General features: G+C 32.4%; 3 protein-coding genes across 3 annotated transcripts, besides 1 other annotated feature; 2 read left to right on the top strand and 1 right to left on the bottom strand.

Moving 5' to 3' along the window:
- Positions 1-4,762: 4,762 nt before the first annotated feature.
- TVAGG3_0953770 (Rho guanyl-nucleotide exchange factor protein) lies at positions 4,763-9,234 on the top strand (the record flags this gene model as incomplete). The annotated part of the gene is made up of 1 exon (XM_001581610.1): positions 4,763-9,124. The coding sequence occupies one exon, from the start codon at positions 4,763-4,765 to the stop codon at positions 9,122-9,124; it is 4,362 nt and encodes a 1,453-aa protein (XP_001581660.1).
- Positions 9,235-10,305: 1,071 nt separating this feature from the next.
- TVAGG3_0953760 (ribonuclease inhibitor domain-containing protein) lies at positions 10,306-11,067 on the top strand (the record flags this gene model as incomplete). The annotated part of the gene is made up of 1 exon (XM_001581609.1): positions 10,306-11,067. One exon carries the CDS (start codon positions 10,306-10,308, stop codon positions 11,065-11,067), a length of 762 nt encoding a protein of 253 aa, XP_001581659.1.
- A 1,487-nt stretch (positions 11,068-12,554) lies between these two features.
- Positions 12,555-12,577: a mobile genetic element.
- A 196-nt stretch (positions 12,578-12,773) lies between these two features.
- On the bottom strand, positions 12,774-15,340 carry TVAGG3_0953740 (armadillo (ARM) repeat-containing protein family; the record flags this gene model as incomplete). The annotated part of the gene is made up of 1 exon (XM_001581608.2): positions 12,887-15,340. The coding sequence occupies one exon, from the start codon at positions 15,338-15,340 to the stop codon at positions 12,887-12,889; it is 2,454 nt and encodes an 817-aa protein (XP_001581658.1).
- Between the last annotated feature and the right edge of the window lie 134 nt (positions 15,341-15,474).

Raw genomic sequence — 15,474 nt, 5'->3', positions numbered from 1 at the left:
TAATATGAGTGAATTCTTATTCTGCATCTCATTTTGCAATAAATGATGTAGAGTTCAAAATGCAATTTTAATCTTCTGAATTTTAACGAAAATGACACAATAAGCGACCGGTAAATATATTTTCATATATATGAATGTGTGGAATATCGTTGACAACTTCAAAATAAGCTGAAATTCTTGGACATATTTCACAATCATAAATTTATTTCATATTTTTTGACATCAAATATGATATGATACTAGAAACCTTGCATCTGAATAAACTTATTGTTTAAAACAAGCATCTTTTATTTTTCAAATTTTAATTCAATTTTTTTAAGTGCTTCTTTCAAAAATTCTTGCTGTTTTGATATTAACAATGATTGTTACTTTAAAATATATTATTTTTTCTTAACATTTTTTATCAGAAAAAATTAAAATTTCGATATTTGATTTGTCATTATGATATAAGCAAAATTACATGGATTTTAAATTGACAACATATTCAATTTTAAACATTTCTTCTCAATTTTTTACTCTAAAATAACTAAGATTCATATATTGCCATTTAATGAAGAATCTATTTTTATAATTTTTAAGTCGAAATTTTCATTTTTTGAAAAAAAATATCCTCGTAGTGCACGAAATAAAAAAAAAATAAAAAAAGAAGGATTATTATTTTCGTCTGGAAAAGTAACACTTTTTCCAGACGAAAGTGATAATGCCCCCCAAAAAAGTTCCTTTTTCCTGGTCTGCGAATATTGAAGATTTTTGGAATTTTAAGATGGATATAGCATCCTTATATATGTACAATTTTGTTGGTATAAAGAAAAGTACATGATTTCGATCAAATTATCGAGAAATAAAATTTGGAGAAAAAAATATGAAAATTTCAAAATTTTTCATCTTTTATTCGAAGCTCATGAATCTAAAAGATATACTGCTCAAAGTTCTATGACATATTCTAGTATGAACACACATATCAAATTTATGATTATAATTAAAATTGATTGAGAAAATATAGATGAAAAATGAACTTTTATGATTTAGGAGGATAAGACTTTTGATAAAACTCTCAGAAAAAATTGATAACTTTTAATCCTCGTAGTGCACCTTTAAGGTTAAACTATTGAAAATTAAGAGAAAAACGATTATTTATAGTCAAAAAACGAAATAGAAAAAAGTAATACATATACAAGAGATCGAGCAGTAGAGTAATAATTTCTGGTCAAAGAGAACCAAATTTTAGAAATTTCATAATTTTGATCTGAAATTTCCTAGAAAAATTGGCCTACTTTAAGTGTATGGTCTTGGAATAGCCTAACATTGATATATTGCTCAAAAGCACAGCAAAAAGACTGATAGAGCACTGACTTTTTTGAATTAAACTGGTTTGTAGATTCAATTTTGCGATCCATTCAAAGCAACAAATTTAGAATTAGGCAAGAATTCCAATATATAGTCACTTTTGAGACTCCGCTTCGCTCCGTCTCAAAAGTGATTATATTTTGTTAAAATTTGAATTAAAGTTAGATGGGGGTAAGCGCTGCATTAAAGACATTCAATATTTTTTTACTTTTTTTCTGAGTTTACAAAAAAAAAAAATCATCACATTTTTCAATGCTCGATTTTTAAAAACAGTTTAAAAATGGAGCTTATATTGAAATAGTGTAGAGACTAAGAACTGTCAAATTGAGAATGAACAGAAATCAAATTTGAATAATTATTATTGCTTTATATCAACAATTATCCTAATAAAAAGATTTTCCTATCAATTTGTAACTCATAATCATGATTTTAATAGATATTTAAACGATGACATTGTTTTTGAATGTACTATGTCATGGCGGAGTTTACAACCCCAATAGATAATTCGGTTCATGCATATATATTTATTTATGCTTTCTATTGAATCATGCATATATTTGAATGCATTGTCATAATTCGAATGAAGATTATTAATCAATTTCTATCTTTTAATTCATTCATTGAATTAGTATTATGACCTTATACTCATTTCGAAGATTTCCCATTTTTTGTGATTAATTCCAATTGTCCATTGCTCATATCGATTTGTTCCCGAGCTCAAAAAGCGGGGAATTTATTAGGAATCATGATATTAGTGAAAGTTAAATTAAATATTGTATCCGGGTAAAGTGATAAAAGGTGACCAAACTATTTTTTGAAAGTCCGCCATAACTTTAATGGTACTATTTCAGCGTGTACAATGAATACAAAAATTCTAAGAGTGCCACATAAAATAGTACTTTAGACTTGAGTTAATGCTACCAAGCAAATGTTAAAAAGATGACTTTAGTGTTTTGATAATCAAAGATTAAAATCATTATTGTCTAAATCAATAATCATAACGACAGAAGTTAATGTTTTTTCATCAGTGCTTTAAATCCATTTTTAAAAGTATACCTCAAAAATCAAAATATCAAAAAAAAATTGGCCGATAGGTTTGGCTTTAATTTTTGTCTGCTTTTATGATTTGATATGGATGTTATAATTTTAAAAGTTGAGCCAAATTCACCAATAGATTTTTGAGATTTGCAAATACTCAATAATTTTCAGCGTGTTATCTTTTATTAAAAGAACTATTTGGTTTCAGTATCATATAAATTGATATTTACTTTCTATTTGAATCTTCATTTAGCTAATGATTTAATAATACAGATTTCATCTAGTCCTTATAAGAGAATTTTGAATTTGTTATAATAAAAAAACAAACAGATATAGCTTACACTTCTATAATAAAGATACCTTTTATAGAAATCAGTATGAAATGTGTTTTTTGACACGTAAAACTCTCAATTCATTATACCATGTTTGTCGATTTTTATATATTTTTTGCTTTCATTATCTATGATATTAAAAATTATGTCATCAGAATGTGAAATAATTAAACAAATGCCCTACGGGAAGTATTTTATACTAGAATTTATAAAAAAAATCACTGTACGTTTAGCCTACTGGTTATGTCGTGGGGTTCAAAGGCAATATGTTCAAATCAGTAAGCACCCAGTTTTTTTTTATTTTTTTTTAACAAGGTGAATATAACTTTTGATCGAAATCAATGAGTTACATGAATTATCATTTATCTAACTACAATTAAATTGTGAAAATATACTATCCAATATTAGCGTTTAATAAAATCAAAGATTATTGACTTATATTTTGAAAGTAATCTAAGCAGAATTTAGATATCCAAATTCTAAATATCTTCATGCTTAGATGCTAGATAATATATTCTTATTTGAAAAATTTATAATGTTATTATTTTCTTATTTGATATTTACTACAAGCAGAAAAGCATTTATATTGTAAATTAACAGATTATGATAATTATACTCGTTTTTATATGTTCTTAATGAAGAATATCAAACGTATTTCTATGAGTTTTAAAAAATGAAAAGTTTTAATATGGCTAATATATTTATTATCATTAATAGAATAAAAAAGTTTTTTTCGCATATCACTCGATGATTTACCTTCGAGTTTTGATAAATTTCGAAAAAATTTAAGGAATGCTCTTTGAATTTCTTTACCTATAAGCATATTATCTGCCGTATTATTTTTCGCTAATTGTAGAATTTTATTTAATTTTAATAATTAACCTTCTAAGCTTATTGAGAGATCACATTGTATATTTGATACGTAGTACATATGCTAAATCTGTGAATTAGATTGTAAGATATTGAACAAACGTTCTTAAACATTTTAGATTTTAGGGAATTACTGAATTAAACTATATTTCTTATATGATATCTTCATGTTTGGATGCTTTGGGTATAATTTATTGGGCTTTTTCTATCCAAATGTTTGGCAATGGTAACCCAATTTCTAACAAATTTATGATGGAAAAATTTATGACTTTTATGGAGCCGAAAAAAAAGCATAGAATGAATAAGACTATTAAAGATAAGCTGTAATTTGATTGTGAATTTTAAGAAAAGAATTTGGATTAAAATTTGAAATTCTTTTTTTTGAAAATTAGCCGATGATATGCTTAAGCTAAAAATTACTAGAAGCGGTGTGATATAATTTATATAAAAACAAAATACAGCTTGATTTATATAGTAATTTATGCTTTACATGTATTTTATATAAATTTTTATTGAATTCAAATATTCAATAGTTTTTTTATGCTAGATTAGTTGTATTTATTTAAATATATTATATTGGCAACCTTTCTTTACCCTGTCCTAATAAACGCATTTGTAAAAAAATATAGTGCATCGGTTTCGAACTAGCGTCCCCGGTACCAATAGTAAGGGGTAATAACCATTCGACCATTTGCCACGTAAAGCATCGCCAGATTTTTTTGTATTTAATCACTCCCAAAACACTGTTTTGGCTTATTGGAAGCATATCAGACATAATCGCCATAATCAAAAAATCTATATACCCAATAACTAATAAATTTGTCGATATAGATTTTCCATAAAATTAGTTTTTAGTCTGATCTTAAAATAAATTTAATTTTTTATAAAAAAAAATCACATTTAACAGTACCTTTTTAGTAGCTCGAAATCCTGTTGGTGGATTTCGGGCGTACTTCAAAATTAGCTTTTCTTCTACATATGCAAGCTATATTTTAAATATGGGGCAAATCGGATCGGCGAAAGGAGTTTAGTTACCTTTAAGTGATATGAAAATCTGACATTCATAGTCATCAAAAATATTGAACATTTTTCAAAAAATGAATCTAATGTGGAACATAAGAAATCGGATTTTTCTGCAGTTAATTTTGAGAGCGTCACCTTTTTATTAAATTAATATGAATCAGAATTTTATTATTTTTGTTCGAAAAGGTAAACCCAATGATCTCAGAAACAAGCAATTTGCTCTCGGAAAAACTGTTCAGCAAATTTCTAGTGAATTAGGCTTAACAGATGAAATTTTAGCTATCGTTACTCCAAATTACAGAATACCACTCGATTTAGACTTAAATCTTCTTGAAAAGTACCCAGAGTTAGTCTCGACAAAGAGACCAGAAAAGTTCGAAAGAACAAATCCATATGTCGCAATTGTCCCGAAGGACGAAATGGATACAATTACAATTAATGTCGATGTTCAAGGTCAGGAAGGTGTTGATTTTCCATATTTTGAATCAACAATAAAGCTTGCAGAAATGAAGGATAAAAATGGTGGCGATTTAGAGCAACTTATTAACTCATTTTTAATTGTTCCTCACACAGAAGAACAATTACTATTCAACGGAGAACCAATCGATAAAACAAAGCCTGCTTTAGAATACATTGAATCTGCGAAAACAACGAGGCTTACACTTAAGGCTGTATTTGGTCAGAAGGAGCTTGGTATTTTCGAGCACAGATGTAAACTATTAAAAGAAATGGCCGATACAGAGTTAACATACATAAATACATTAAATCGACTTACAGAGTTCTGGAAACCAAATGTTCTCCTCGGAAACTTATTCACCCAGGAAGAAACAGAAGATATGTTCAAGCACTTCCCCGTTATTTCAGCTTGCCACTCCAGATTTTACGCTTCAATTCAAAATGCCGGGTACAAATTCTCATCGCAAGTCGCTACATGTCTTCTAAATTTCTCAGAATTCTTCAAGACATGCTCGTACTACATCGGAACTTACAAAGTTCATACGGCATTACTCGCTGAGCGAATGAAGAAACAGGAACTCCATGACAAGATGAACGAAATCGAACTTAAGAACCCATTCAACCAGGCCGAAACACTGGCATCTTGTTTAATCACTCCTGTACAGCGTATGCCAAGATATATTTTGTTAATTAGAGAAATTCTCAAGAAAACTCCGAAATGTCACCCGGACTACCCACTTTTGGTCACTTCTGAAGAATATATCGACCTCGTTACGCGTGAAATCGAAGTAAAAGCAGAACATGCTGAACAAAACCAGAAAATGATCGAACTCGAGAGAAGATTGACCAAGTCTCTCATCATTTTCTCCGAAACACGTCAGATAGAAGTAACATGGGACGTAACAATTAAAGGAATGCAATCAAAAATTTATCTTCTTACGGATTTGATACTTATTAACATAATCGAAAAGAAGGGTGAGTCAGTACAATACTATGCCATGCTAAAGGATATGTGGATGTATCCTTTAGAAGGAAATAAAATTTTATTCTACAACGATAGCAACGTTTCTGACAAAGTCACCGTACAATTCCAGAACCAGGCACAATACGAAGAATTTACATCCAGAATCCAGAACCAAATTCCAAAGCCAGTGGATGGAGATTTGATTTTTACTCCTCTTTCACTCAGAAACCAACTTCCGACCTTCAAATCATGCGCTTACGAAGAGTTCGAAGGCACAATCTACATCTTTGGCGGTTACGTTGACGGATCAATGTCGAATTCTTTATATCTCATTAAACCAGCCATGAAAACAATTACGAAAATCGATACCCCTGTTTCTCCTCGTATCGAAGCACGCTGTGTCATAGCCCATAACTCTCTATGGATCTTCGGAGGCCATGGCGGCGAATTTGACTATCCGAAAGATCTTTGGTCGTATAACTTACTTACATCTACATGGTCACAACATGCATCCTCACCTGTTGGAACATCCGCTCATACGATGAATGCCTCTAAAAACAGAATTTTCGTATTTGGCGGTTACAAGAGCTCCAAATTCCGAAATCTGATGATGGTATTCAGTATAGACCGCAACATCTGGCACTCCGCCATATTCGAAGGCTCTCCAGAACCAAGAGCTTATCATTCATCAACTTTAATTGGAGACACACTCGTAGTTATCGGTGGCAGAAACAAAGAGAAATACTTCGACGATGTCCATTTCTTCGATGTACATAAGATTTATTGGAGACAAACAGGAATTACGTTTTCCAACTTCACTCCAAGGGCCAGCCACTCAACAGTTACTTTGGGAAGCTGCATCATGGTATTTGGTGGTACTTGCAAGGAAGGAAAACCACCAGAGGAAGCAATCATAATAAATACCAAAGAAAAAGTGGCAAAAGCAGTCTCGTTACATGGACATTTCCCACGTAAAGTATCAGATTTCATCATGATGAAGTGTCCTGTCGACAGTTTATGGATAATTGGTGGTGGAAGTGGAGATGATACGAAAGATGGCTTCCAAACAATCTTCTCTGCACAGTTTACAGCAGAAATGAAGAATTGCACCACAGAAATTCCAGATTTCTGCAAGAAAGGAAGCCTTTCTCGAACAATTATCAGAAAATCTTTCTTCACCAACAATGTTGTCACTCCTGAGATGTTCGGCAACTTGATGCACTCAGTAAAGAAGAAATCCAAGACCATGCAAGCTCCGAAACAAGTTCCTGTCGTTCAAGAAACACAATCTCAACCAGGAAATGAACCAAATCCAGCTTTGGTGCCAACAACTCAGTCAGATGTTGACAATGAATCATTTAATTCGGTCAATGCAAGTGCAGATGAATCAGAATCTTCAGATGATTCGAAATCAAATGTAGAATCACCACTTGTTGCACCAATTATTGTTCCTACTGACTATAAACCAGACGAAACTCCAGCTCCGCAACAAAAAGAAGCTATTTCGGAAAATTCAAATCCTCCTGTCGAAGAAACGAAGAAAGAAATACCGAAACAACAAGAAGAGAACGAAGAAGTATTGGTTCCTATACCAGTTGAAGCTCCAAAGAAAGCTGGATCAGATGATGAATCAGATTCTACTTCTTCTGACTGGGAAGGCATCAAAACAGTTACTATTGAGCAAACAGTCTCTGTTCCTCAGACCGTGGTCAAAGATACTGAGTCTACATTGGCAACTCCTCAATATCAGGAAGAAAAAGACCAAAAACCAGCTCTAGAACCAGTCAAAGAGGAGCCAAAGCCTGATCCACAGCCAGAGCCTGTTAAAGAGGAACCAAAGAAAGAAATCCAGACATCTCAAAAAGAATTACCGGCAGTACTAAGGAAATTCGCTGCCAAGGAGATCATCGATCGCCATCCTGCATCAAAGGAACCTCAAAAACCAGAAGAACCCCAGCAAAAACAAGATGAACAAATTGAAGTTCCAGTTCCTGTTAAACCTCCTCAGCCAGAGGAAGAAAAGGAGGAAATTGTTGTTCCTGCCAAAGAAGAGCCAAAACAAGAACCTCCAAAAGTCGAAATTCCTCAAAAACCAGAAGAACCAAAACCACAACCAGTCAAAACTCCAGAACCAGCCCCAGTCAAAGAACAACCAAAAGAAGAGCCAAAACCAGCCAAACAAGAGGAAATTAAACCGAAATTACCCGAACCAGCTCCAAAACAAGAACCAGAACCTCCGAAACAAGTCGAACAACCAAAACCAGTTCCGAAACCAGTCGAAGAACCACCTAAACCAGTTAAATCCGAAGAAATTAAACCGAAATTACCAGAACCAGCTCCGAAACCAGAAGAAAAGCCACAAAACCCAGTTGAACAACCAAAGCCAGTCGAAGAACCACCAAAACCAGCCAAACAAGAGGAAATTAAACCAGAATCAGCTCCAAAACCAGAAGAAAAACCAGCCGAACCAGAGCAAGTCAAGATTGAGCAGCCAAAACAAGAAGAGCCACCAAAACAAGGCACGGAGATCAAGAAATCTCCATCGCGAGAACTTCCAGCTGTTTTGAGGAAATTTGCAGCACAAGAAATCAAAACAAAAGAAGAACAACAACAGCCACAAACAAGGACACAAACAATAACTAAGACACCAAGTAGCTCTAACATCCAAACTAAAGCTCCATCACCGGAAGACAATGATCCATTGTTACAAGAACTCGGAATCAATATATCAGGACTTGCGACATTCCAGAAGAGAGTAATTTTGAGGAAGATCGCGACATTGAAAGATTTGAAGTCACAGAACCAAATATTCAAGGACAAAATACAAGAAGCAGAGGAAATGAACTCAAGTACAACAGCTTCTGAGATATATCCTATCTACATCAAAGTGAAAGTCGGAACACAAGTTTTCGTCATGAAAAAGAACTCTGATTTGAGTTTTGATGACTTGTCAAAGGAAATTTCTAAAGTCAGCGGAAAGAACATCAGTCAGGCAAAGATAAGAAAGGCAAAGAACAGTTTGTCTGGTGAGAATTACTCAAAGGAAGTGAAAATGGCTTCTTCTAAGTTCCATCCAATTGATATCGAGTTTTAGAAAATATTTATTTTATTTTTATTATGATTATATTTTTTTTAATTGTAAATTTCCAGGAAAAACAAAGTAAAAAAGTGTCCGTTTATATTTGAATTATATAATTATATAGTTTTTTTAGAATTTAAGCTTGTCCAAAATCTCCAAAATAAAAAGAATCACTGCCAAGAATCTCCGGAATTGACAATTTTTGATGGAATTTAATGTTATCACTAAAGCATTCGAAGGAAATTTTGAACTTATTATATCTCTTATAGAGGATTCTAATTATAAACAAGTTAACCACTCGGGTCATCTAGAAGCTGCTTAAATGTCTTATCTCTGTTGGAGCTGATAAAGAAACAAAGAATAATTATGGATCTACTCCACTCATTGTAGCATCACAAAATGATCATTCTGAAGTTGTTAATTATCTTGTCTCTGCTGGAGCATACAAAGAATCAAAAGATAAAATAAGTGGATGACAATTGTAAATGTTCTGAAAAAATGGCATTTTGACTTTACAAAGTGGCATTTTTGCCACTTTTTTTTTCTTATTTAATTCATTATACCTAATAAGAAAATATCTTAATATATTATTGGAAGAAACAAGAGTGCACCGTACTTCAATAATATGGATGCATGTATTATCAAAATATTCTAGGTTGTCAGAAATTTAAGGTAAATTAAGGAATAGCTATTGAATTTTTTTGAGAATAGATCAGAAATTTTAAATATGTTGCGTTCAAAACTAAATCAAACATATATCGGTTCACAATATAAAAGAGATTTGTTTTGAGTAATGACTGAAGTATCATATTATGAAATTAACAATGAGTTTTGCGTTGGAAATGGAAATGATCCAGCAATTGATCCTAGTTTTAGTGGCAGTCTTGTAATTGACCAGTATGAAGGCCATCCAATTTCTCACATATCCTCTTACGCATTCTATCAATGCAATATCACCAACATCACACTTCCAGATTCCATCATCTCGATTGGTGATCACTCATTTGCATGCTCAAAGGTCGAATCTATAGTATTTGGATCACAACTTGTTAGTTTAGGCAATTGTTCTTTCAATTATTCAAGTATTAAATTTGCAGATTTATCAAAAACTAAATTGACAAATTCTGTTGGAGAATCTATTTTCTATCACTCCAAATTAGAAGAAATACTATTACCTGATTCCCTAGAAATCATTGATGTCATTCCAAAAATATTGTTTATTAGATCTCGAAAATTTAAATATTATTGAGAGCGATTCACCAAACTTCATTGTGTATGATGGAGTTCTGTATAGTAGTGACTTTCAAACTGTTTATCGAGTTCCTGCTAATTTCACTGGTCAGCTTGAACATACGACAAAGTTTGTTGCAGAATGCGCTGTTTTTTCCAGATGCACATTTTCTGAATATAAAGTTGAAGCTCGTTTAGAAACACTTGGCAACTCTATGTTTCGTAATTGTCGGAATCTGAGAAGTATTGATTTATCTAACACAATTGCAACTATTTGTCCAACTGAGATATTTAATAATTGCAATATTGAAAATTTAATTTTGCCTGACACATTAATATATATTGCTAACTACTTAAATGTTTTTGGATCAATAACAAAACTTGTAATTCCTGCTTCTGTAAGAGTAATTGCTAAAGATGTGTTATACATAGCCAGTATTCAATCTATTGAATATTGTGGCGTTTATCAACTTGACTGTACAGCTGTAGGGACACCTAATCTGCTTGTGTCTTCTCATTACAATTATAACTCTTTCTTCGGATTCACATCATATTCTAATACACTCACAGAATGTCTTCCTGCGAGAACGCCAATCATGACACCATCCCGAACTCCAATTTGTTACAAAAGCGTTTCGTGTTTCAACATTCAAAACTTTATAAAGGTAACTAAACTCCTTTCGCCGATCCGATTTGCTCCATATTTAAAATATAGCTTGCATATGTAGAAGAAAAGCTAATTTTGAAGTACGCCCGAAATCCACCAACAGGATTTCGAGCTACTAAAAAGGTACTTTTAAATGTGATTTTTTTTATAAAAAATTAAATTTATTTTAAGATCAGACTAAAAACTAATTTTATGGAAAATCTATATCGACAAATTTATTAGTTATTGGGTATATAGATTTTTTGATTATGGCGATTATGTCTGATATGCTTCCAATAAGCCAAAACAGTGTTTTGGGAGTGATTAAATACAAAAAAATCTGGCGATGCTTTACGTGGCAAATGGTCGAATGGTTATTACCCCTTACTATTTGGTACCGGGGACGCTAGTTCGAAACCGATGCACTATATTTTTTTACAAAATGCGTTTATTAGGACAGGGTAAAGAAAGGTTGCCAATATAATATATTTAAATAAATACAACTAATCTAGCATAAAAAAACTATTGAATATTTGAATTCAATAAAAATTTATATAAAATACATGTAAAGCATAAATTACTATATAAGTCAAGCTGTATTTTGTTTTAAACACCGATTGTTTCATATAATATATATTCAACTCAAGTTTCTAATTAAGAATTTCATATAAAATTTAGCATATGATCAGCAACAATTAAAATTAGTATTACAATTAATAAATTTAGTATAAAAACATATAGATTTAGTATAGATTTTATAGCTGTAATAAAAGAACTATTATAAAAGAGTAATTTACTGAAATGCACCTTATATTTATAAACAAAACTTATAACGTGTTAGTTACATATAGAGTTGAAATTCATAGATAGCATAGAGAAGTTGGGATCTTGGCTTAATGGTCATAATATAACCAAATTAATTCAAAATTTGAAATTTTAATATTACTGTAACTATAATATATGGATATGTTTTATGAGATCATAATAAATGACATGTTAATGTAAAATTTAGAATAAAAAATTATATTTTTTTAAAAAAAAGCATTGTTCATGAGTGTTAATTGGAGAAGTAGTAAATTAGTTCAGTTTGCAAGTGATGATGGTTAATCTAACTATAATTACAATCAATTTTTAAAATACTTCCCGTAGGGCATTTGTTTAATTATTTCACATTCTGATGACATAATTTTTAATATCATAGATAATGAAAGCAAAAAATATATAAAAATCGACAAACATGGTATAATGAATTGAGAGCTTTACGTGTCAAAAAACACATTTCATACTGATTTCTATAAAAGTTAACTTTATTTCGTTTTCAGCATTCTTTGTTTTTATTCTTATCTAAAATAGAACTGAACATCAATAAAATGAAAATAATATATTAAATGATTTTCCTGCTTTCACTCTCTCTAAAATTTTCGCCAGAGGAAATATCTAATTTCACTCTTTCATTATATGCAATATTTTTCATGCTTTCCCTCTCTCACTATAATGAATATATGATTAGCTATAAATTCATTATTGAATACTGAAATAAAAAATTTTGGAGTTCTAGTGCCATCTTAAGGCTGCACTTACGCCCATCTGACTTTACTTCAAATTTTTGACAACTGGCGTGAAGCGCCATTGAAATTTAACTTTAAACATCCGAATTGAAGGCCTTAAGAGTGTAATGAGTGAAATGTCATAGGGGAGTAAGCGCATCCTTAAGAGTGTAATGAATTGAAATCTTTCAATGCCCATTGATATTTTATTAATTCATGAACATTAATTGGAATTACATTCAAGTTCAACAACAAATAAAATAAAACTATATTTATAATTTTGTTATGTTTACTCTAAGAAATATATTATATATATACCATTCTAAAATAAAAAAATATAAATTCTATTAAAAGTTAATTTTGTTTTTCTTCTTCAGCTTCTTCTGTTCTTTCAACTTGAGACTGAACTATTTCATCTACAAGCTTCTTAACTTTCTTTGACTGAGAGTTATCAAGTTTCTTAACTTTCTCCAACAAATCACCAATTTTGATGAATCTCTTTTGTTGGAACAAGAAAGCAGCCAAGAAAACTAAAGCATCTTCTTGTTTGCTTCTGTTTGCTCTTGAATCTCCTTCAGGGAAAGAAACAATCTTGTTCAATGCAACAGTTATTTTGTCTGCATCCAAGTTCTGTCTCGTTGCTGCTTCGTTTAACCATGTTCTGTATCTTGTCTGAACTCCATTTTTGTCTTCTTCTGGTTTCGCTTGTTCGATTATTGCGTCGAGCAAGCACTCAGCAGATTTAAGACCGTTCTTGAGGAATGCAACAGTGAAATCACTTGAATTGCTTCCAATATGGTCAATGTTGAATTTCAACATTTCTTTGGCGAAAAGTGACATTTTTTCATCTGACAATTTTGACACCAAATTTGTGAAAATGTTTTCGATGTAATTATTGTCAGAAGGAGCGTGAATCATTATAGACTTCAAGATCTCCATGGCCGAATCCTCATCTGCATCGATCCTCAGCTTGGAAGTGTAGTTCATGATCGATCTCGGCAAATTCTTCATTGTAATCAATTTAGGAATTGCTGATGAACAGAATTTCTTTGTTACAGAAGCTCTGATTACAACGTAAGGATCGAATGTGAAAAAATCGAATTGCTCTTGTTTGATGTACTCGAAAGCGGAGGAGATGATGTGGCGTCCCAATGTCTTGCAGAACTCGCAATTCTCTTTGATCAACTTCAAAGAAACTTTCGATAAACTCTCGATGTCAGAAATTTCTTCAATTTCTTCTTCGTGTTCTTTCGAAACATCTTTGTGGAGTTTGATCGATGCCTTGAGAAGGAGATTTGCATTGGAAACTGTTGTCTTCTCGTCCTTGATGAGCTTGAAAGAGATGGACTCTGTTCCGGAAAGAAGAGTAAGCCAGGATTCGCCTTCTGCAGTGAATTTATCAACAATGTGTTGGAACAACTCGAAAATTTCGGATTCTTCCGATGAAATTCTTTCTTGAAGAATTTCTTTCTCTTCTTCGAGTTCCGCTTTAGACAAATGCTCCTTGTCTTCATTGATCTTGGAAAGGATCTTAGAATAAAGGTCTTTGATGATATTTGTGTCCTTTAACGTTTCGCGGCGAATTTGGCCCCAAAGTAACTCAACGTAAGCGTGGAATGGCTTGTCAACTGGTTTTTCTTCGGATTTCTCTTCCTTCTCTTCATCGTCGCTTTCATCCTTTGTTTGTGTCTTCTCAGGCTTCTGACCAATTAACGAAATAACTTCTTGTGTGGTTTCGTCTGAGAGCTGGGCAAGGAACTGCGAGACCTGCTTGGAATGGAGGGTTGAGACAAGGGCAGCAGAGATCCTTGGAACTTTGCCTTTTGTAGATTTGTTGAATCTGTTTGCGGCGTCAACGGCTGCTTGGACAAGAACTGCGCCGTGCTTGGACTGGGCAAGAGCACGGATGGATTCTTCGTGCCTTTCGAAGATTTGGAGATATGTATTTACATCTAATGAAGGACTTTGGCAAACAGCTGTTAAGGCCATTAAGCTGACCATTGGGGTATCTGTAAATTTGTTGATTGTGTTGGTTACAAGCTGCATGGCGTTGTTTTCTGCAAGGAAATTGTACAATGTTGGAATATTTGGCAATTGGCGAACAGATGACTCGTAGATTGAAGCGAAGGACTGAAGGATCTTTGAGCCTGTTGGTGATTTAACCCATGGTTTGTTGCTCAAAGGCAATGATTTGTAGTATTTGCAAATCTTGTACCAAAATTCGAGAGAATCATAGTGTGGTGGGATAACAACTGAGCCAAGCTCTGCAACGATCTCTTTGTATGCGTATTTTTCGAAATCTTCTGTGGTATCAAAGTTTGAAATCATGATTGCGTAAAGAGTTTGGTAGCCTAATGCACGGAGAGACATGCAATCATTCGAATAACCATGAATGTTACGTATGATAGCAATGATGATTTCTTTTTGTCCTTTGAAAAGTCCTCCACGTGAGATTGCTGTCCAAGCCATGAAGATGGCAACCATGTTATAACGAAGATCAACTGTTTCTGTGCCCATTTCAAGTGTGCTCTTCGTTAATTCGTAAATCTCAGTTGGATTTAAGCCTTTGAGTCCTTTAATAAGCTCACTGAGTGCAAAAGCCATGTTAGCTCTGCGTTTGATATCTTTGGCACGAAGTGACTTGAACATATGTATTAATAAATTAGTAGTATATTTCTTTTTTTCTGTATCAGCAGATTCTGGCTTTGTTTTAGATATTTGTCTGAGGTCTTCCTTGACAGTTTCAACAAATGTCTTGACAACTGTAAATGGATCTGTTGTAGTTTTGATGGAAGCAAGTAACTCCATCCTAAAATTTTTGATCTCGATTTTGGGCACAGATACGATTTTAATATAGATATATCTGTTTCACACGAAAATGAGTGAAATTTGCTCATTTATGTCCACTTATGGGCAGGACTAAAGTAAATTTTAATCTAAAA

The sequence above is a fragment of the Trichomonas vaginalis genome, chromosome I (assembly GCF_026262505.1).
Source record: "Trichomonas vaginalis G3 chromosome I, whole genome shotgun sequence".
NCBI lineage: Eukaryota > Parabasalia > Trichomonadida > Trichomonadidae > Trichomonas > Trichomonas vaginalis.
Note: the sequence above shows the minus strand (reverse complement) of the source record. Positions and strands in the feature narration are given on the sequence as shown.